The sequence below is a fragment of the Eupeodes corollae genome, chromosome 3 (assembly GCF_945859685.1).
Source record: "Eupeodes corollae chromosome 3, idEupCoro1.1, whole genome shotgun sequence".
NCBI lineage: Eukaryota > Metazoa > Arthropoda > Insecta > Diptera > Syrphidae > Eupeodes > Eupeodes corollae.
The window spans coordinates 69,565,760-69,587,138 of record NC_079149.1 but is presented as its reverse complement, the minus strand read 5'-3'; the positions used below and the strand labels follow the sequence as shown (position 1 = coordinate 69,587,138).

The 21,379-nt window shown below is 33.7% G+C and overlaps 5 protein-coding genes across 5 annotated transcripts in view; 2 read left to right on the top strand and 3 right to left on the bottom strand.

Moving 5' to 3' along the window:
• Positions 1-2,814: 2,814 nt before the first annotated feature.
• LOC129949955 (vacuolar protein sorting-associated protein 28 homolog) lies at positions 2,815-3,640 on the bottom strand. The gene has a single exon (XM_056061704.1). The coding sequence runs from the start codon at positions 3,524-3,526 to the stop codon at positions 2,897-2,899; it is 630 nt and encodes a 209-aa protein (XP_055917679.1). The 5' UTR covers positions 3,527-3,640; the 3' UTR covers positions 2,815-2,896.
• A 909-nt stretch (positions 3,641-4,549) lies between these two features.
• LOC129951847 (anaphase-promoting complex subunit 2) lies at positions 4,550-8,112 on the top strand. Its single transcript, XM_056064194.1, has 9 exons — positions 4,550-4,659; positions 4,720-5,173; positions 5,229-5,473; positions 6,029-6,209; positions 6,268-6,681; positions 6,868-7,155; positions 7,215-7,478; positions 7,538-7,782; positions 7,843-8,112. Exons 1-9 carry the CDS (start codon positions 4,597-4,599, stop codon positions 8,041-8,043), a joined length of 2,355 nt encoding a protein of 784 aa, XP_055920169.1. The 5' UTR covers positions 4,550-4,596; the 3' UTR covers positions 8,044-8,112.
• LOC129951848 (DNA polymerase epsilon subunit 3) lies at positions 8,055-8,663 on the bottom strand. The gene has a single exon (XM_056064195.1). It carries the CDS (start codon positions 8,518-8,520, stop codon positions 8,140-8,142), a length of 381 nt encoding a protein of 126 aa, XP_055920170.1. The 5' UTR covers positions 8,521-8,663; the 3' UTR covers positions 8,055-8,139.
• A 5,719-nt stretch (positions 8,664-14,382) lies between these two features.
• LOC129952096 (nucleoside diphosphate kinase) lies at positions 14,383-15,419 on the bottom strand. Its single transcript, XM_056064525.1, has 2 exons — positions 15,197-15,419; positions 14,383-14,853 (listed from the first exon to the last, which is right to left on the bottom strand). Exons 1-2 carry the CDS (start codon positions 15,368-15,370, stop codon positions 14,521-14,523), a joined length of 507 nt encoding a protein of 168 aa, XP_055920500.1. The 5' UTR covers positions 15,371-15,419; the 3' UTR covers positions 14,383-14,520.
• Positions 15,420-20,316: 4,897 nt separating this feature from the next.
• The window catches only part of LOC129950031 (UDP-N-acetylglucosamine--peptide N-acetylglucosaminyltransferase 110 kDa subunit), a 92,027-nt gene continuing 90,964 nt past the window's right edge, over positions 20,317-21,379 (top strand). The window contains exon 1 of the mRNA XM_056061796.1: positions 20,317-21,082. Coding sequence (XP_055917771.1) covers positions 20,908-21,082 — 175 coding nt within the window. The 5' untranslated portion in view covers positions 20,317-20,907. The remainder of the gene's footprint in view (positions 21,083-21,379) is intronic.

Sequence of the window (21,379 nt, the reverse complement as noted above, 5' to 3'; positions counted from 1 at the left end):
TCCCACGAATCTTTAACCTTCCACGAACAATAGAATGGTCATTCTACATGATAATGCTCCATTCAGCGGGTTGGGTCAAGCATTGGATCAAGAGTCAAAATGTAGAAGTGTTAATATGACCTCCATACTCAGCTGATCTTAAAACAGTTGAAAAAGTTTCGACACTTCTTTCTTGATATATGTATATTAGTGGGAGAGACAATATAAAGACAAGAAATCCTTCATGGAGGAAATTAAGATAGCAATACCTAAAACACTGCATGACTTAAATCCAAATGCAACTTTTTATACATTATTAATATACATTTTTACGTTCCTACTTAATGTGCAAAATTAATCATTTATTAACGTTAATTTTTCTTGTTTTCTTTTATAATTTGCTTTTAAACTTATTAAGATGACCCAAAAAAACGTTAAGGAATTATGTTTAGCCACTGTCAAGTGAGAATATCGGCAAACTTTAAGAGACAATTATTTGTCGAAAAATAAGCGCATAATAATAATAATATGGGGTGGCGCAACAGTCCGTTTGAGAACTAGGGCCTTGTGACTAACAACTCTCAACCATTCCTGTGTGCGAGTTCTGTTGTCAGGGATGGAAAGGACCTGCAATTTCAAACAGAATCCGAACGGCAAATTTGAGAAAACACTTTTTCACGACAATAGAATGGAGAATTTGTCAATTCCTCGCAAGAGGCAGTACCCGTGAAATAATAATAATGCTCTTTAATTGCATACATAATCTAAATGGATCATTACCTCGCTCTTTTCAAATCTCATGAGTTTATAACTTGTTCAACGTTCATGTGAAAATCAATCATTATTCCGTGACAAAAATTCTAAAAAAAGTGATATACTTTTCTTTCCCAATTCTCACTTTTGGCGCTAAGGCCTTGACCCTTTCAAAAAAAGATGAGCGTCTTAGGATGTTTCGAGAGAAAAATTAATCAGGTGAGCTCCAGCCCAGACTGTAGCTCATCCCTCAAAATAATTAAAGGGCCTATTATGGATCACAACTCAACTTAGTTGAGTTGTAATCAAGACAACTCAATTTGAAGACAACTGCAAAAAAAAATCGTATTATGGGAGACAACTTTTTTCAGTTGAGTAGACCAAATACGTTGCCTACTTTTATGTGCTTGTTTTGTGTCAAAATCAGCTGTGTAAAGTAAAATATGTAGGAATTTCAAAATTTTGAATTCAGTGCAAAATTTTATAAAAAAGACAAAATAATAGGAAATGGAGAGTTCTAGTGATTTGTTTCGTGGATATTCGGAAGAAGAAAATGCTCTGAATGTTGCGCTGATGAGAAATAACATTCGAGATCATTCCAATCCATTGGAACTTCCAAACAAAAAGTATTATTTATAAACAAATGCTTTGATGAGTGTTGATTTTAATGTCTTCGTTTTGTTTCAAATTTATAAGTTATTTTAGACTCAACAAAGACGCATTTGTTTATGTACAAAGACGCATTTGGTTATGTGCTAAATGAAATCAAAGATCATTTGAAACAACCACAGCGTTCCTCCGCAATCCCACCAATTCTCAAACTCTGCACTGCCCTACGTTTCATGGCAGAAGGAAGTTACCAAAAGTGCCGTGGTAATGATTTTAATTTAGGCCTTGCTCAGCCAATAGTTTCGGTAGTGTTAAAAAAAGTGCTAGACGTAGTAGAAGAACGTATCTGTCCACAATGCATTAAGGCTCGTATGACAAATGATGAGATGAATTTATCAAAAATTCATTTTTACCAGAAAACCAGATTTCCTGGAGTAATAGGATGCATCGATGGAACTCATGTTCGAATCATAGCACCAAAAAATGGTGGTCTTGATGGTGGTCCAATGCTATTCAGTTGAACAGCTATATTTTCCCATTCTTCGTCTTGGGTTCTTTTTGTGGAACCGAGTTGTTCCTTGCCTCTGGCCAGCTCAGGTTTCTGCTGCAGAACCTCAATCAACCTCTCGAATTGGGCAGGTTCAGTTATTTTTAATCTAAAAAATTATTTTCTTACAGATGTTTATATTATTATTTGTAAAACTTACATTTTTTTCCCCATTTTCTTAAAAAAATTGGTTTTCAATGAACTGTTGATGCCTACAGTTATTTTTTTGTACACACAAATGCACTACACAACTAGTAAATATCAGTTGCTGAATTTTGACAACAATCACAACTGAGAGACAACTCAACTGGTTTACATAATAACCCGAACACACTTAAAAAGTCAACCATTTTTTAGTTGACTACTGGTTGACTTGTGACAGTCAACTAGTTGTGATCAGTAATACCGATTGCCGGATTACAACTCAACTTTGTTCTTAGTTTTCTTACATAATAGGCCCTTAAATTGCGTTGATAACTTGGGCCTAGTGACTTACAACTCTAAACCATTCATGCGTGCGGGTACTGTTGTCAGGGATGGAGAGGACCTACAGTTTTAAGCCGAATCCGAACGGCTAATTTGTGAAAACACTTTTCATGACAAGAATTACTCTTGCAGAATTTGTCAATTCCTCGCAAGAGGCAGTACCCGTGAAAAAACTGTAGATGGCATAGGCAGGGATCGAACAAAACACCTCTTGCATGACAGTCTACGGGGCTACACCTTAAGTAAGTAAATTTAAAAACGTTGGTAAAGCTATGCATTCGAAAAATAAGAGTGGTTTGATAGGTTCAATCAGATCAGATCGTAGAGCAGAAACAAAAACTGAACACTGAAAAGCTTTATTACAATCAAAAATGGGAGAATACAGGTTCTTTAAAGAGGATGGTGAAACTATATAAATCATGAAAACAACGAAAAGACAATTAAAGAAAACAGAAATTCATCTTTATTGTTAATTATATTTAGAATATGTATATATATATCAAACTACCGAACTCAAAATACTTATTGATTATGAAGAAGTTTAGTAAAATCTGTGTATGCAGACTCTAAGTCAAAAAGAAACTGTCGAACTTGTCCGTCGGTCAGTTCGTCAGATGCCTGCATTTCATTTAGGGTTCCTAGCCATCCTTCTACTTTAGCCTTTGCTTCGAAATCGGCTGGAATAAGAGACAATCTATTCATGGTATCGACTAAATCCTTAAGTTCAAAATGCAACTCGTCCATTGTCTTAATTTTCAGTCGAAGCTTATCCATGATCGTGATGAAAAGCGATACAATGTCAGCGATGCATTTACTAGTGTTGCCCTTGTCATCTTTGATAGTAATGGGGCGATCTTCCTTGATGCGCTCCAAAGCAGCCGGACAGTCTAGCCGGAATTTTTTCACAAATGTATCGACTGTGGGGAAATCATCACCTTGGACTTGTTTAAATGCAACTTTGTACTGTACTAAGAACTTGGAGCACGCAGCTGTGTATTCCTGGGGTGTGATACAGTCTCGAATATAAGCTTTTTCCAGATTTTGTAAGGTGTTTATGATGGCGTACAGATCAGCCATGTTATCATATTTCTCACGTTCTCGGGCATTGCGGAATACTTTGACCTCTTCGTAGAGTTCTGGATTTTCTTGCATTTTCACAGTTTTATCAATCAATTATTTTTGTTTAGAAACTAATTTGTAATTTTATAAGATTTATTTTTTAAGGTAAGCGATGACGCATTTTTGACAGGCTTTGTGTTAATATGTCAGAGTCAGCTGTTTTAATTCGGTGAAATGTACTAGACTCATTTGGTCAGTTTATAAATATTATGTTCACATGTTCGGTGCACAAGTTCTTAGTTTACGATTTATATACAGCAGTATGTGTATTTGTATGGAAGTGAAACTGTTAGGTTTCTAAACTGAGCACTATAGAATTATGAGAGTCCGCGTACATGCAGAAACCATTCTGTAATTTTCTGTAAAGAAAAGAGACAGAAAAATTTAGTCAAAGTGAATAAATGTAATGTATTGGTTTATTTCGTTGATCACTGTTGGAGTTGCTTATGTGCGCGATGTTTAGGCAACTAGTGATCGATCTATTTGGTTTCTCCTAGCTTACTCTTAAGCTGGCAATATACATATAGTCAAGACGTGTGTGGGTAATGACCAAGCCAAGTAATTCTGTTACATTACACAATTTCAACTTGCCTTCAACAACTGTCTAACTATCTCTTATAATGAACTATCCGTGGTGTGATTGCTTTGTTTTTTCACGAACTGTCACTATTTGGACAATAATTAATTTATTAGTTAGCAAAACGAAAAGTAAGGTTTAAAGTTTTGGACTCCCTTAGTAAATTGCTAAATATTTAGGAAATTGTTAAACTTGTTATCGTATGTATCTTCTAGGGACTATTTCTTTTAATAATGCATGGTTATGGCATGATATGTTTTATTTATAAAAAGTATATAAATTTAAAAAAGAAAACGAAACTCTTTTAACGTTATACCTCGTAGAAATTTGTGGGTAGAATACACTCAAGTTCATATTAACTTGATAAAACTTGTTTTCGAAAAGGTATCTAAAAGTTACCCTATTTTACACAATTGATTTGAACACAGCCAGTGAAACGAAAGTACTCAATCCGATTATCAAAACAAACACATCTTGAAGATGTCATTTGTCATCTGATATTTTGTTTTTAAAAAGCCGACTAAAAATGAGCGACATCGCAACAATTTGGACCAAAACCCATGAAATATTTCCAATTTTAAATAAATCGGTGAATAAAATCACAAACCTGTAATATTCCTCATTTATAAAAACTCTGATATAATTCCAGTTAAAATGCAGTCCAATAGCAAACGGAGATTTCGAGTATGTAATTGGAAAACTCACTCAACTAGAAATAACCGATTGCGTTTACGAGTCGATTCTGCTCGAAATAAATGCTATGTTACGATCAAGAATTGTTCCAGATTTCTGGACCCAATTCCAAACTAACAATGAAGAGGAAGACAATCAATATATGCTCTTCATGCAGTTCCAGATGGCAATAATTAAATTAGAAGAGGACTTTCGCAACATAAACGAACTTATAACAAGGATAGAGCTTCTCAAGAAAATGTGTCGGTTTGCAAAACCTGAGAATAAGATGCGAGATGATAAGAAGGAAATAAATAACATGCTTAGGAGTATACTCTTATCCCAGCTTCCTGCAAATTTCAACTCAGTTGTCTATGCATTTTACAATGTTTCATTTAAAGTTTTTGCCAATAGTCATCAAGCTGGAGAGGGTAATTTAAATAGTTTAGTTGTGTTATGTTGACGTATTCATTGCTCTCGTTTCAGATGATGATATGGGAGACCTTGATGAAGTTAAGTGCAATGGATGTGATCGGGAAACAGATGGTTGTCGTTGCCAAAATCTTGTTTGCTCTTTCAATAAAACCAATGAGCACTTGACCAACCTAGGGCTCCTCGATCGAATAGCTGGCCATACACTGACCACACTTATCCAACAAAGAATAGCAACACATGTTCGAGATACAAGTCTTGGTATTTTCGATAAAGGACACTTAAAAGGTTTAGAAAAGGTAATTAAAGCGAACAATGGATGTGATTTCAAATATTGGTGATGCATTTTTATACAATTATCTATTACGAAACTTGTTCTAATGTGGAAGATATGTAAATATCAACCCATATATAAACAAAAGTGTGAATTAATTGTAAATGGCAGTAGTTTACCTCATTTTACTCGCAATATTCGAAAAATATGCATTAAATTATCATATAAGTTTGTAAATATGTCTCAAAAATATATAATTATGCCTTTTTGTTATTTTTTAACCCATTTTAACGTATATTTTGAAAAATGTTTCACTTAAGTGATCCTCAAATTCTCTATTCTAAAGAAGAAAAAAACAAAAAAATGTATGTTAATTCATCCATCGCATAGGAAGTTAACATGAAAACACAATTACGTGTGCCAGCTTTTCTTATCCAAAACAGTTTTAAGTTTACCATAAATCCAAAAACTTGCTCTTTTTAACAGATTATTTATTTATCTTCACAATTAATCTTCCGTGTCACCTCTTTACTAGCTCGTCAACTTTTATGAACTTAATTCATCTTTTTTTTTATTCCAGTGGCTGGAAGGAATCGTGTTAAATTGGTTGACTAGAATATTTAACAGAGGCCATTTAAAAATCGATGCAGAAGATACTAAGATACAAGAAGTGATACAAGATTTCAAAGTAAAGCTTACATATTTCTTATATGAAACTTATGCCAACATAATTATCGAACAATTTTTCAGTATTATCATTGGTTTGTGCTACTAAACTAATTTATTTTGTTGAAAAAGTGAACATTTCAATTTATATAGATTATCCAGATTCTATTCCCGCAATTGATGACCTCAAAATTTGTCTGGAAAAAATTGACTTACGGAAGCACCTGATAAAATCTCTCAAGGAATCTCTAGAAGCAAGAATACTCCACCCAGGTGTTAACACCATGGACATTCTCACTGGTTATGTGGCAGCTATAAAAACAATCCGCCATTTAGATAGCAGTGGAGTTATTTTGGAGACAGTTACAGAACCAATAAAAGAGTATCTCAGGAAGCGCAGTGATACAGTAAGGAGAGTTGTGACTGGTTTGACTGAAGAAGGACCAACTGATCTGGCCGAAGAGTTGGCCAAAAGTGAAGCACTTAAAGAAAACATTGACGCTGCTGGTAAAGATGAAATGGCTAATTGGGAAAACTGGCAACCTGATCCTGTAGATGCTACACCAGGTTTGTCTATTAAAAACTCGATAGCTATATTTTATTTGATGTAGGTGAAGTGAATGAATATCCTCCATTTAGTATAATTAGAACTCGTAGTCTTCAATTTTCATACACCGCTCGGCTCCCCCACTTTTCGTATTATATTCTTTCCGTTTTAAAAGTTCTTACTTAGTTACGCTTTTGCACTTTCAGCTGCATTCACTCAAAACCCTCGTAACAATCGATCAGCTGATATAATTTCAATGGTGGTGGACATTTACGGTAGTAAAGAACTTTTTGTGAATGAATATCGTAACCTCCTAGCAGATAGATTACTTTCGAGTCTGGACTTCAATCCAGACAGAGAAATACGAAATCTAGAGCTACTGAAACTACGTTTTGGAGAAACACTGTTGCACAGTTGTGAGGTTATGTTGAAGGATATAAGTGATTCGAAGCGAATAAATGGACACATTCAAGGAGACATCAGCTACAATGAGAGTGAGCAACAATTACAGGAATTTTTTATTTCCTTATGCATAAGTGTTTGATTCTTTTAGATAGAACTTTTGATTTAAAGTCATTAATTATCTCATCACAATTCTGGCCTGCTTTCAATAAGGAAACACTAGAACTTCCTGAAGAGATCGAAGAGGAATTCAAGAAATTTACCAAGTCGTATGAAGCTTATAAGGGCAACAGGACATTATGTTGGCGTAATGTTACTGGAAGGGTTGAACTAGAAATTGAGCTGGGAGACCGAACACTCGAAATAACAGCAGCTCCAACACAAGCAATCATCATTTATCATTTCCAGACAAAGAGTATATATTATTCACATTGTCAACTTAAAGTATCTACATTGTCCTTTTTTTTTAATTAGGTCAATGGTCGTTGGAAGAGTTAAGTATGGTAATGAAAATCCCACCATCTGTTTTACGGCGAAGAATAGGCTTCTGGCAAACACAAGGAATCCTTCGGGAATCACAACCAGATGTGTATGTTCTTGTTGAGGAAACAACAGGCACTGGTGGCATGGAGGAAATGCAAACAACAGACATTGCCGAGGACGATGAAAGTGAAAGCGCTATGGCATCGGCAAGTGATCAACGAGAAGAGGAATTACAGGTAGGAAAACTCTTGTCAATATTGTCATGAGATATGTATATGCTTATAACATTTATTTAGGTATTTTGGTCATATATCGTCGGAATGCTGACAAACTTGGATTCACTACCAATTGAGCGAATACATCAGATGTTGAAAATGTTTGCATCACACGGCCCAGGCATAGAATTTTCCCAGGAAGAGTTGAAAAACTTCCTCCAGCGAAAGGTCCGTGAGCATAAACTCATTTTTAGCGGTGGCGTTTATCAGTTAGCAAAATAAAAAAATATTCATTTGTTTTTAATTAATACATAGCAATTTTATTACAATACAAATAATACAAAACGATCTTCTTATTCATAACCAAACTTTAATTCCTTACTCATCATCGGCCAATTCTTCAGCTTCAGCTTCATTATCAGCTGCTGCATCATCCTTAGACAGCTTGGCTTTGGAATCTTTTTTGTCTTTGATCATTTTCCGATGTGTTTCAAGATCATCCCTTAAAGGATCTATGAAGTCATTGAAATCAAGTTCTTCCAGAGCTTCAAATATATTGTTGGCGGTTATAGTTTTATGATTTTGTTTTTTTGCCAAAGCTGTGGATGACGAAGTGAGGAATATAACAAATACGGATGCTGCACGAGCTATGGCAGCACGAGCTTCTTTGCTTACAATAGCGCCATCGGGAAGAGCTTCTTTAATTAATCGAGCAACTACAGATGTTGGAAGATTTAAATCTTCTATCCTCTCAACCATGTTAAAGATTTATTTTAAATTTTTGTATCCAATTTTGTTTATTTCTTTGCAAAATGCAAATAATGCTTCGGTTTTTTGGCGGACAGTTTAAGAAATAGCTTGTTCTTGTTTTCTTTCGTTTAGAAATTACAATAATGTCAAAATTCGATATCTTTCGATGACGGAGAATACAAATCAGACCTGTTCGTGAATACTTTTCAATTATAACATTACAACAGGGTGATTCACATTATGAAATAATGTTTAAGAAATTCTGTTTAATTCATTCAATTTTTAAAGTGTGAACGCTTCATCAAAAGCTTGGATGATTATCAAAATATTATGATATTTATTTTAAGGGATTCAGAACGCAAGCTCATTAAAACAGAAACAAATTTAATTTTAAAAGAAAATTTCAAGCATTTCAAGATACAAATCATTACGACAACTGAATTTCAAAAATTACTTGTTTTTTTCTGCTAACTTGAAAAACACATGATAAGACAAAATGTTTGTTTTTAAATTTCATTGACATACCGTTCCGAATAGTTAAAATTGTTTAAGTTCAAAGGGAAGGTGATGTTTAACAGCATGTTTGATTATCGTGAAAGCAAATCGTTTCAATACGTTAAATATTCATCCAATATTATTTTGTCAATCGTTTGTTCTTTTTCTAACGATTGTTGACAATTGTTAACTATTGTCGTTGCTAAACGTTTACATTGCTACGAAGTGTCACATCGTTCCTTTCAAATAATTACAATTTGTAACAATTCACAACTCCCCTCTGGAGCTGAGTAAAAAGTTCTGATTTGTCAAAGTGAATAGTTTGCTTAAAAGCAAGTGCTTTGCTTGGCAGACAAAAAATGAAATTAAAAGCAAATCGTCATCTAAATCGAATCACAAAGATATATTATTTAATTAACCAATGTTTTTCGTTAATTATTCTCTTTGATGTTTATCCTTTTGTTAAAAGAAAAACTAAATATTTCGTTAAGGAAATGTTTTATTATTGATGTTATCATTTTGTATTAACATTTTTAAAGAAGTAAAGAGAAGTTTTTGTTTTGGTATTTATTTTGCGATTTAGAATAATCTAAATAATTTTTTCATGTTTGATATTGGTAGTTTGACAGATCAATAAATTCTTTCAATTGCCGATTCTCACGAATTCCAACCATTCGTAACAATGGCACGGCTAATTTTGAGAAAGAACTTTTTCATGACATTATTTACTCTTGAAGGATTTGTCAATTCCTCGCAAGAGGCAGTACCCGCGCAAATTATTTTTTTTTTTAATTAAGGTGGCACAGACAGGGATTGAACCCAAGACCCCTTGCATGACAGTCCAACGCACTTTTTTTTTTAAATTCATTTTTATTAATTCATTCTTAAACCTATCTTAAAGCTAGACAAAAATTCATAAAACTAGCCTAATTATCCATAACTTACAACTGACTTAATGGTCCCATACTGACACTCTAAGTTAAACTATAACACTAACTACTAATGCCTTTTGGCCCTAAGATCTATTTTAAATTCAATTTAATTTTATTTATTTTTGTATTAATTCGAAAATTTAAAAAACTAATATCAAATGGGGTGGCGCAACAGTCCGTTGTGAACCAGGGCCTAGTGGCTTACAACTCTCAACCATTCCTGTGTGCGAGTACTGTTGTCAGGAATGGAAGGGACCTACAATTTTAGGCCGAATCCGAACGGCTAGTTTGAGAAAGCACTTTTTCATGACAAGAATTACTCTTGAAGGATTTGTCAATTCCTCGCAAGAGGCAGTACCCGCGAAAATTAATTTTTTTTTTAAATTAAGGTGGCACAGGCAGGGATTGAACCCAAGAACCATCATGCCACGGGTACTACAAAAAAACTAATATCAATGACTCGGTGAAATGTCAAAGACTGAAAATTATTGTTGATGATATATTGTTTACAATTTGGAAAAAAGTAAAATAAATAAAACAAAATATGATAAGCAGTGTTGATTTATTTTTTGAAGATGAAGATGAAAACGAAAGAGCGGAGAAAGTATTAGTGTGTAGATTACGAAGAAGTTTAAGGGACAACTCCAACCCACTTCAACTTCCAGATAATTTGTGAGAATAAAATCGTGAATTCTATTTCAGTTTAATTCAATTGTTCTTTTTATAGGTTTATGTCATATTTTCGCGTAAATAAGCACCAGGATTTAAAACTACTCAAAGTTCTGCAATTCCACCATATATAAAACTTGCATGTGCGTTGCGTTTTCTCGGCAGTGGAAGCTACCAAAATGGTGTGGGAAGTGACTTTGAGCTGGGTCTCGCGCAATCTACAGTTTCAGTAGTTCTAAGTGAAGTGCTTGATTTACTTGAAGTGAAAATTTGAAGTGAAAGATCCTATGCCTTTCGCAATTTCAGGGTTTGCCTCCATAATTTCAACGAGCTTTGAAAATTGGTTGGAGTTGGTTCTTTTTATGCTAGGTATACAAATAAAATTCTTTATTATTTTTGCAATTGTTAAGCATTCATTACCTTTTTCTATTTCCAGTGCCACTCATTTTACTTTATTTTCCAAAATTATTCTCAAAATAAAACAAACAAACAACCACTGATTTCAAATTTAACAGTAAATTTCTTCAAGTCACGAAGAATTACAGTTCGACCGATTCTGACAGATAAAAGCGAACGTTCGCTAGTGGTAATAGAGCGAGATTTCAATTCGCTATTTTTTTTGACATTTTAGGCGAATGTCAACTAGGCGATTCGCAAACGGTAATACCAAATAGTCACACTTATTAATTTTTTTTTGCGACTCGCGAGTCATAATAGGGCCCTTAAACTTCCTATCCTACCTATAAACTACCTAAAACTAGAACAACCACAGCAGCAAATCTAACGTTTTTTGTTTTTATATTTAATTGTCTTTTTTTGTATTTTTTTTTTTTAGTTTTTTTTTCTTTTTTATATTCCATGTTTTTTTTTTAATTTTTTTTTTTTTTTTTTTTTTAATTTTTTTTTGTGCTACCATGCCTATTCTAGTTAAAACTAAATCCTAAAACTATAAAACAAGTATGTAAGCCGGCCAAGGCTTAAAACCTCATCCCGACTACCCACTATCAAGTGCCGATTGAAGCCACCAAAACTGGTTCTCCTGCTTCACCCTATCAGTTCGGTCCCGTTCGGACACAGCCCTACTGAACCGAAGGAGCTCTGCTCCGCCTTGTGCCATGACGTCCCGATTGTACAGGAGTCGCCTATCCACGGTCCTTCGTCTGACGTGGTAGATTAACGGAACTGCCAATCTATCTTGTATCAGACCGCATTTGCCTAAAAAGAGGAATGCCTCTGATGGAATGAAGCCGCTCAAGCGTGCACTTTCAAAATACTCGTTGTTCGGATAGAACGCCCCGAAAAATTAAATTGTTGGTCGAAAACATAGCTCTTGCAATGTGACCTCGAACGAGTTTTATCACGAAATTGTCAATTTTGTTGATTCGAGCCCCGTTGTATAGGGCCTCGTTGGAAAAGTAATGCACATAAGAAGATTCGGCTGTTCGATATAAGCCGGTACAGCGTCGTAAACACTGCCGCTCGAACACCCGAAACTTCTCCATCTGGGAAGGGGCAACGTTGAACCAAACAGGACAACCATAAACGATCATCTGGGGTCAAGCCGACTGCTAAAAAACAGCCGTTTCGTCAGAGCCCTGGTCAGAGCGGCATTTATATGTCTGTCGAAATATAAATACTGATCTAACCAGATACCGAGGTACTTCACTACACTTTTGCTCGCCAATGGCTGCCCGTGAAGTTCAACGATGACCATCTTGCGCCAATTCTTGCACGTATCCCTCGTGACCCTAGCCAACGGAGTCCGGAACAGAATTCTGGACATTTATTTTCAGTTTCCAGTCGTCGCAATAAGTCCAACGCACTAACCATCATGCCACGGGTACTACCATCGCTTCCGAATTGCGTAGGATAAAATAATACAAAAATGTGTTCTTCTAAAGAAAATTAACGTGTTACTTTCAGCAAGAACCTTAACAAAAATGAGATTTCTTAACTGCATTGCCTTAACACAGAAGTCTTTAAAGAACATTTAAGACTTTGAATGTGTTGTGTTGTATATGTTCCTTGTTTATTAGCTCAATAAAATAAAACGAAATCGCCCAATTTGATGACCTAAAAATTTGAACAATGTTACACGTTTCAAGATCCCTCAAGCTTAAATCCCATTTTTTTGTCAAGTAAATACCAACGAACGATTTTTTCTAGCTACGTTTGTTTTCTCAATATATCTTACGGACGGGCTGTCATCGTTAAACAACGTGGAAAATGTTTTAAGACATGCGAAGGCTGGGCTGATTGCGGATGATACCTTGTTATATGTGTCTAGAAGATCTGCGGAGGAGTGTATCAATCAACTGAATGCTGATTTAAAAACGTTGAATCTTATTTCAAAATGAATAAATTAAAGCTTAACACTTCAAAAACAAAAGCTATTATAGTTAATTAAGCATCTGCACAAAATATTATTATTAATGAAGTGGCAATTAAAAAGTTTGAAGAAATTAATTATTTAGGTGTTATTATAGATACAAAAATTAAGTTCAATAATTAATAAATGTAATAAAATTGGTAAAATATCTATGAATCGTGCAATTAAAATTTATGATGTAATGATCAAACCACATTTTGAATATTGTTCAAGAATACTGTTCCTGGGTTCTAGACAAATGTCAGAAAGGTTGCAAGAAATGCAAAACAGGGGAATGCGCTGTATTCTCATGTGTAATAGGTTAACACCGATACAACTTATGTTAGATACTCTAAAATGCCTAAACATTAACCAAAAAACATTAATGAATGTACTAATTTTTGTCTTCAAAATTAAAAATAATATGTTACCTAATTATCTTTATAATGAAATAGTTTATGTATCTGATGGTTTAAAATTATTAAATAACTTGCCTTTTGACTTAAAGTCAGAAAATAATTGTATTGTTTTTAAAAGAAAAATGATATTATATGTAAAAATGAATTATATTTAATTAAAAATATTAGTTTTTATTGTAAAATAGCGAAAGCTAAATAAAGAATCAAATCAGTAAGCCATAAAATTTACATTTCTTGAACTGAAAAAATACTTACAACCATAAAATATCTATATGTTTGGTAGCTTTTATTGTGCTTAAACTATTAAAGTGCTTTTACGACCTATTAAATTTAAGGATGAAAAACAATACATATTGACCAATTTTATACACAACCACTACTAGAAGACATTGAAAATTTTTCAAACAAAAATCTAATATTTTTGATTTTAACATTTCTTGGCATTGCAGGTAATGGTTTACTGGTTGACAAGTTTACTTTGAGCTATGATGTGTTCTGAATGTAATTTGTAATTTAATAACATAGCTAAATAGAAAATCTAGAATTCAAATTTAAGGCATTTCAAATATTAAATGAGTAAACTGAATTTTAATATAATGACTGGTCGTCCACACTTATACACTCTAACTAAATTCTGAAAACTAAGCTTTTCCAAGTCAGAATTAACTCTTCAAAAATCAATATTGATCAATCTCCTTAAATCAAAATTCCTATAGTGCTTCTCATCCTCATATAGGTATTATAAATGTCTTTCAATAGCTCTACATATGACCTTTAACTATTTTAAAAACCAAATCTAATCCAATTAGTTTGCACATTCTAAATAACTGTTATGCAAAAAAGATAACTGCACATTATAAAGACAAAGAGCGATAATTCTTACATCACAAAACATGTCCAGCGAATTACCGGTAATCTTCGAAAGGTAAGCAAAGCTTTATTTTTTCCCTAAAAGATAAGAAATCGACTAAAATAGAAACAGCATGACTTCGGTTAACCTTTTTTATTTGACGTTTTCTCATTTTTACCTTAAAAAGTTGGAAATGCTTGACGATTTAGATATTTGTGTAATACTAAAAAAAACAGAGTACGACGAATTCTCCTAACCGGTAGGTAAAGCAGCTTCTTATTCGTAGACCCAGTTCTCGGTAGCTGGAGTCCATGAGACCAATTCTTTCTCATTGAACCACAGAGCAATTTCCTTGTTAGCCGATTCAACAGCATCTGAACCGTGGAGGATATTACGTCCGACTTGGATGCAGAAATCACCACGGATGGTACCTGGCAGAGAGTCAGCAGGGTTGGTGGCACCCAACATCTGGCGACCGGTTTTGACGACGTTCAAGCCTTCCCACACCATTGGAACTACTGGGCCGGAGCTCATGTAATTGACCAAACCGGGGAAGAATGGACGAGCAGACAAGTCAGAGTAGTGCTTCTCCAACAAGTCCTTGGAAGCCTGCAAATATAAAGAAATATAAAACAAAAATTAATGACGTGTTAGAAATGTCACAGAATGTCAATTTTGGAGGTTATGGATAATGACAGCACGCGGTTTCGTGAATTTTACTCCGAAGCTAATTTCTTTGTTCTCATTATCATTATAAGTTTTTATTATGCAATTAAATTTAAAGCCGCATTTAGCAAATTTATATATGAATTGCAATGCCCTTCACCATAAACTCGCTCAAGTAAAGAAGCAAGCAATCTGAACTGACAGTCAGAAAAATGGCGACGAGGCCGATTGAAAAATTGATTATTCGATGGAAAAAAGGATATAGATATTTCTGTTCAATACGTACCCACATGAATTTCATGGCGACCAACTTGAAGCCCTTCTGTTCGAAACGCTCGATGATCTTGCCGACAAGTCCACGCTGGACCGCATCGGGCTTGACCATGATAAAAGTACGTTCCTTGTTTGCTGCCATTGCTGTCGAGAACAACGAGAAGAATGCCAAAATTGAAGCAATCATCAAAATTCCGTTGCTACGTCGGTGTTGGCTGCTCTGTTTGAAATACGTCATTTAGAACGGTGAAGAAGTTGTGTTGTTGCAGTTTTTCCGGATTGGTTGGGATTCTATGGGTGTGTAAGAAAGAAAGGACTATTTAATTTAATTAATGCTGCAAATAGAACGAGTCAGTAGATTGTGAAGGTCAAAATCAATAAATTAAGAAAATTTAAAAATGAAGCTAAACGTCATTTAAAACAAAAGATAAGATAACGAAAAGGATGTGTTCAAATAGTAATGTTTAATAACCTTATATGAACAAATGAGTGTTGGCCATAAGTTGCTTGCAGTTTAAATACAATTGGATTAAGGCTGGTACTCACTGAGCAACTAAGTTGCAACAAACTTGAATTTTCGATATTTCCTAAGATTTCCGACAACAGCGGCAAGTTTTTCAAAATTGTATGCATGTTTTTGTATGTTTTGAGTTAGTAGATCTAAGGAACGTGGATGTAAAATTCAATTTGCATTCAAACTTATTGCGTGCGTTAGATGGCTAGTTATAAAGTCTTGAATTTTGTAACTCTGTGCGTGTATTTTTATTTAATTATAATTAATATTTCATATTTTATAAATTATGAAACAATGTGCTTGTTTACATTTTGATAATTTAAGAATACAAATATCAAGTTTTCTTACTATATACTGCTTACTATTTCAAAACATAGTTAAATCTTAAGTCTTTTCAATTCTAAAACTGATTTTTCCTTAAAGATTTTGTAAATTATAGGAACAATACAAAATATTTCTTTCTTTTTTTTTAAATGTTAAGATACCAGAAAAAATGTTGGAAGTTGGGCTATGGGCCATGTAACTAGAACTAGCTCAAAGATATTGGCGCTAAAGCTATCGAGCAACTCGATCTACATACCAGTATGAAAATAAGTTGACATATATATAAGTTTTTTGTTCATTGACATATACTAGATATGAACTGATAGTAGTCATCTTCACGTTGATGTCAAGTAGAATGTCAATGAATTGAGGATTATTATCACTCATAATACAACGGTTTTGTTAATTAATTTATCCAATTAAAGCAAATTGAGATAAATCGATAGTCAAAATTTATCTATGATAATTTGGATCAATGGCAACCTTGTTTTGAACCCATTCACCGAATCTACGACTTTGCGGGTTACCTGTGGCTTCAATTCTTAAAACAAAACTAAAAACAAATCACTTGACAGCTGCTAGTTAAAATTGTTATAAGAACATAAATTTCTATACCTCTAAGCAACGCTTGTTAGAATCAGCTGAATCAGAATGAACTCCCGTCAGGAAATTATAAAAGTATTTTTAAAATCGAAAAGTTCATACATTGCATTTTTTATAAATATAATTTTTACCAAGTTGATTTTTATGTTTGATTTGAGAACAATTAAGTGGTGATTCTCATCGGCTTTGTTGATCTTTTTGATGATTAAATGAAAACAGTTTTCATCTGATTTTTTCCAACGTTTCGACGGTGATTGCCGTCTTCTTCAGGGGATGTATTGATTTAAATATTACAAAAACATTAAAAAAAAAAACAATTTAAACAATTAGAACAAATAAAATTTAAAGCGCTTCCGACTTTGAAGACTTGTCACTGTTAAATGTAAACTGTTGAATTCAACAGTTTACATTTACCACTTAATTGTTCTCAAATCAAACATTTTTTATAAATAACGAACAGTAAAATAATGAGTCAAAATTTTTAAATTATAATTTTGCATATAAGATCTATAATATTATCGGAACGGGTTTGTACGTTTGTCGTAGCCGCAATATGGCGCTGGAAGTTTTGTATGCATCCAAAGGTTAAGAACAAAATTTCACAAGGCAATGTCATCTAAGCCAATAGGTGTCACCCGGTAAAGTCTCCCCAGTAATAATAAGTATGAAGATAATAGGCCTTATGAGTAAAAAATGTTACTGTTAGGCTAGGCGCGCACATGCAACTTTAAGTTTCGAAACTGTTTGGTTTCTAAACTGAGCATTATAGACTTATACGAGAGTCCGCGCACATGTAGAAACCATTCGGTCGCCCATTCGAGCAACTTTTTAGTTTGTGTTTTGGCACAAACTAAACGATCACCTCAAACCAATTCCTTAGTTTGTGTCACAAGGAATTTTAGGTAACTGCGCGCACATTCAACTAAATCGTTGAATAATTTTCTTTAAGTGCAAGAGAGAAAAAAATTTAGTCAATGTTCTCCTTTCACAAAAAATTCTGAGGAAAGAGTACCACCTTACATCTCAATTTCACTAGTTTTCTCTTTCATACATTGATTGCGAAAATTTATTAGTTGCTTAAACCCATAAAAAATGTCTGTATCCTACTATGATACACGTAACTGCGCGCACATGCAACTAAATAGTTTCTTTCGTATGTTTGTATTAGTGCATTTCAGTCGCATGTGTGACGAGGTTAGTAGGATAGTTTCAGACGCGCAGAATAATATATATTTCTCGTAAGTTTGTTTTCATAATTCAATTTGCTACATTTTAAACGTCAAATGTTTTATGTACTGAAAGGAGGTGGTTATTATTATTTGTAACTCAAAACAAAACATATTATTTAATTTTTTATTTTCAGATTATTATGTACTTCAATCATATCGAAGTGCGTCATCGTTTAAAAAATGGAATAATGCGTAATCCCTCATCAAACGGCACAATTATTTCAAATGGAATTTTGGCTCTCACAAATGGGAATATTAAGAGTAAAACAACGCTGTCACCGTCGAATGATATTAACCAGGCTGCAAATGGAAATTTATACAATAAAGAGTAACATAAACAACACTGCAATGGAAAAGCAGCCACAGAAGAAGCAGTATCAGGAAGAGGAGGATTCTCTGATGATCCTAATCGGAGCAAATCTTCATTCGAAGAGGTTCCTCTACACACAGCCTGCCTAACATATCTTGGAATTTATCGCTCATGATATTGGGCTACATCAATCAATTGATGGGTGACCCAAAAGTCGCGAAAGAAAGTAATCGAGAAGTAAGATGACGATTTGAATCGATTTGAAATCCACGAACTGACTGAGTCTGAAATTAGATTTGTTTTCAGGGTTACGTTACGCTTTACGAAGCCTTCGAGAGCTTCTAATCACGCTATATCGGAGAGCTCGAGATTGCTGGAATTCACCGATTTGCAGTGTCCCTGGGGCGGAGGTAACCCTCAAGGATCTCATAATGAAGGACTACGGTTGGACATTCGGGTTCACTGGAACAGAAACACGATGTTTGAACCTGAAGTACAACTACTTGGGAAATGAATCATGCTTCGATTATGCTTGGCATTCGATTGTCAGGAGCAACAACAAAAGTATTCAGACAAAATAACATGAAAGATCTGGACAGTGTTCTGCGACAATGTACAATTAATGGTGAGCCAAAAACAGACAAACCATGGAAAAAAAATGTTGACTATTGTCGAAGGTGTTTTCAGTATGGAGGGTTTGATTGTCCGATTGCCTGAGGTAATTGCATTAATGAAGAAATACAAAGCTTAGCGCATAGTGTGGCAGCGATGGTTAACAAAGTTAACATTCATCAAAAATGGTAGTGTTAAACAAAGTTTTCGCAACCGAAAGGAACCCAAAAAAAGGAAAATCGTAGTCGTCTAGTAGCCACAATTGTTTTGGGGGTATTTATTTTGTTTTGTGCCAATTTGTAAAATTCCATTTCCAGAAATTTGTATTGACTTATGATATTAAAAAACAAAAAATATATTTTATATAATTTTGTATTCCAACAATATATCTACTCTTTTCTTTCATAAGCAAAAGAATAGGACAGATTTGAAATAATTTCGTTTCGTGTATATGAGATAGAAAAAGTGAATAAATGTTTCCTGTGTATTGGTTTATTTCGTTGATTGCTTTTGGAGTTGCTTATGTGCGCGATGTTTGGGCAACTAACGATCAAACTATTTGGTTTCGAAAAAGTAGCATGTGTGCGTCTAGCCTTAAACTTTTTTTTATAAATTTTTATAAGTTACGGAAAAGTTGTTTATATTCTCTTAAATATTTGATTAAATAGTCCGGTATTTAACAGCGCATGCTTTTCCTTGTGATTGACGTTTGCTTTTCTTTTCTTGAAATGTAAATGCAAAAACATAATTCAAGAAATTCTATTGATCTCCAGGCACTGAGACTATTAACAATTTGGGATAAACAGTTTTGATATTGTTTAGTTTTAAAAGTATATCAATTAAGAATGGTGGAATAATGCATAATCTGAGGTTTCATCTCTTGTATTGAATAAACATTTGACACGACCAATTCCTCAGATGAAATAATATTGAAAATTGTTTCGTCTAAAGAAAGACAATCGTCAAATGTAATTGTAATCAGATGAAATAATATTCAAAATTGTTTCGTCTACAGAAAGTCAATAGTCAAATGTAATAGTATAATCGAAACTTGGTTAAACTTTATCAAAGTTCTTTTTGTTCTAGATTATTAAAAGTCTTATCGTTGACAATTCAACTGAGTCTTCATCGGACGAACTGTTACCAAACCCAGCTTTGTTAAACCAATGTCAAATTTGAAAATTGACATTTCGTTTTAAAGAAACAACTTTGTTGTCGTAGGGAATATTTCTTAAAGGAAAGGAAAAAAAACAAAATTCACTATAGAGAGAATAACGTTACAATGAAGTTCTTTATTAAGAAGTTTGACTCTATTGAAAAAGTTTTTTTTTTTCAAATTTGTAAATTTCATTTCCAACATTTAATTTTCCGATGGATTTTATTTTTGCCATTCACCGCTTGGGGTACTTAAAGTCTATTAAACGACCCTGCATTACACACTAATTAAACACATAGAACAGAGTGAAACAACATGATTCCATGCAACCTTTTGCTTTTTTCTCACCTACCGAAGTCGACATTTTTTTATTATTAATTATTGAATTTCTTCCTTCGGACAAGGTTGAACTGCAAAATTTTGAATTCCGGTCGGAGCTGAAATTTTACCTATAATATTTGACAAAATAATTTCAATTTTCTTCTTTATTCAAATAATATAAGAAAACAAACAATACATTATTAAATAACATCAACTCAACCTCTTTAAAGGGACTTCATAAAAGTTTTTTTTTTTCAAGTGAAAAGTGAGAACCTTGCATGCAAAGCACCGGGGTAGAAAAAATACTTGAAAATATACAAATTTAATTAAAATTGCTATTGTTAAACAATCATAGACGAGAACAAGAGATCACAAGAAAATATATATTGAAAGCACTAGTGGCCAATAATGGTGGATAGATGTTTCGTAATTTTCCATTCATTGACTTTTTTGCTGTAGAGTGACGAGAAAAGTTAAAAAAAAACACCACCATCCCCACTACTACAATTTACAAGTTTGACGCGTTGTTAGAAGACATCGATTTTTTCCTAAACTTTCCACTACATAAAACCATACGATTTTCTCAGCCTAACAAAAGTTAGAAAAGAGTTACAAGAGATCGAAAAAAGTTGTTAATCTTAATAAGATTAGAAAAATGCAGTCCCAACAGCAGCATAACCTTAACCATGCCCAACAACAACAGCAAACCCAGAACCAGCAGCTCCTACAACAGCAACAACAACAGCAGGCTGCCGTAGCTGCAGCAGCAGCCGCCGCCAATAGTGCAAGTTCAGCCAAATTGAATGACAATCAGCCATTGTCTTCAGTCGGTAAGTAAATATGTTCACATTGTCATCAAATTGTGTTCCTCCTAAATAAGGTTAGGTGAAAGATTCTGTATAATTAGAGTTATTTTCTTTTAAATTTCCTGATTATTATTTTTGTTTATTGTGTGCAAAAGTTCAAGGCCGTACAGAAAAAAAAGTTATAGACATAATTTTCGAACAGAAAATGTTTGTTTTGTAACATTTCCAGAAATTCAAAATGGTACACCTATAAACTTTTTCAAATGTTTTACTTAGTCTGCATTGCATTAGAATATAAAAGTTACATTTAATACAAAAAAA

Coding starts and splice junctions, on each gene's coding strand:
- LOC129949955 (XM_056061704.1), bottom strand. CDS start 3,526: ATGCAAGAAAATCCAGAACTCTACGAAGAGGTCAAAGTATTCCGCAAT.
- LOC129951847 (XM_056064194.1), top strand. CDS start 4,597: ATGAGCGACATCGCAACAATTTGGACCAAAACCCATGAAATATTTCCA. Junction 5,174..5,228: donor TAGTCATCAAGCTGGAGAGG/GTAATTTAAATA, acceptor CTCTCGTTTCAG/ATGATGATATGGGAGACCTT. Junction 7,783..7,842: donor AACGAGAAGAGGAATTACAG/GTAGGAAAACTC, acceptor ACATTTATTTAG/GTATTTTGGTCATATATCGT.
- LOC129951848 (XM_056064195.1), bottom strand. CDS start 8,520: ATGGTTGAGAGGATAGAAGATTTAAATCTTCCAACATCTGTAGTTGCT.
- LOC129952096 (XM_056064525.1), bottom strand. CDS start 15,370: ATGATTGCTTCAATTTTGGCATTCTTCTCGTTGTTCTCGACAGCAATG. Junction 14,854..15,196: donor TCGCCATGAAATTCATGTGG/GTACGTATTGAA, acceptor TTATATTTGCAG/GCTTCCAAGGACTTGTTGGA.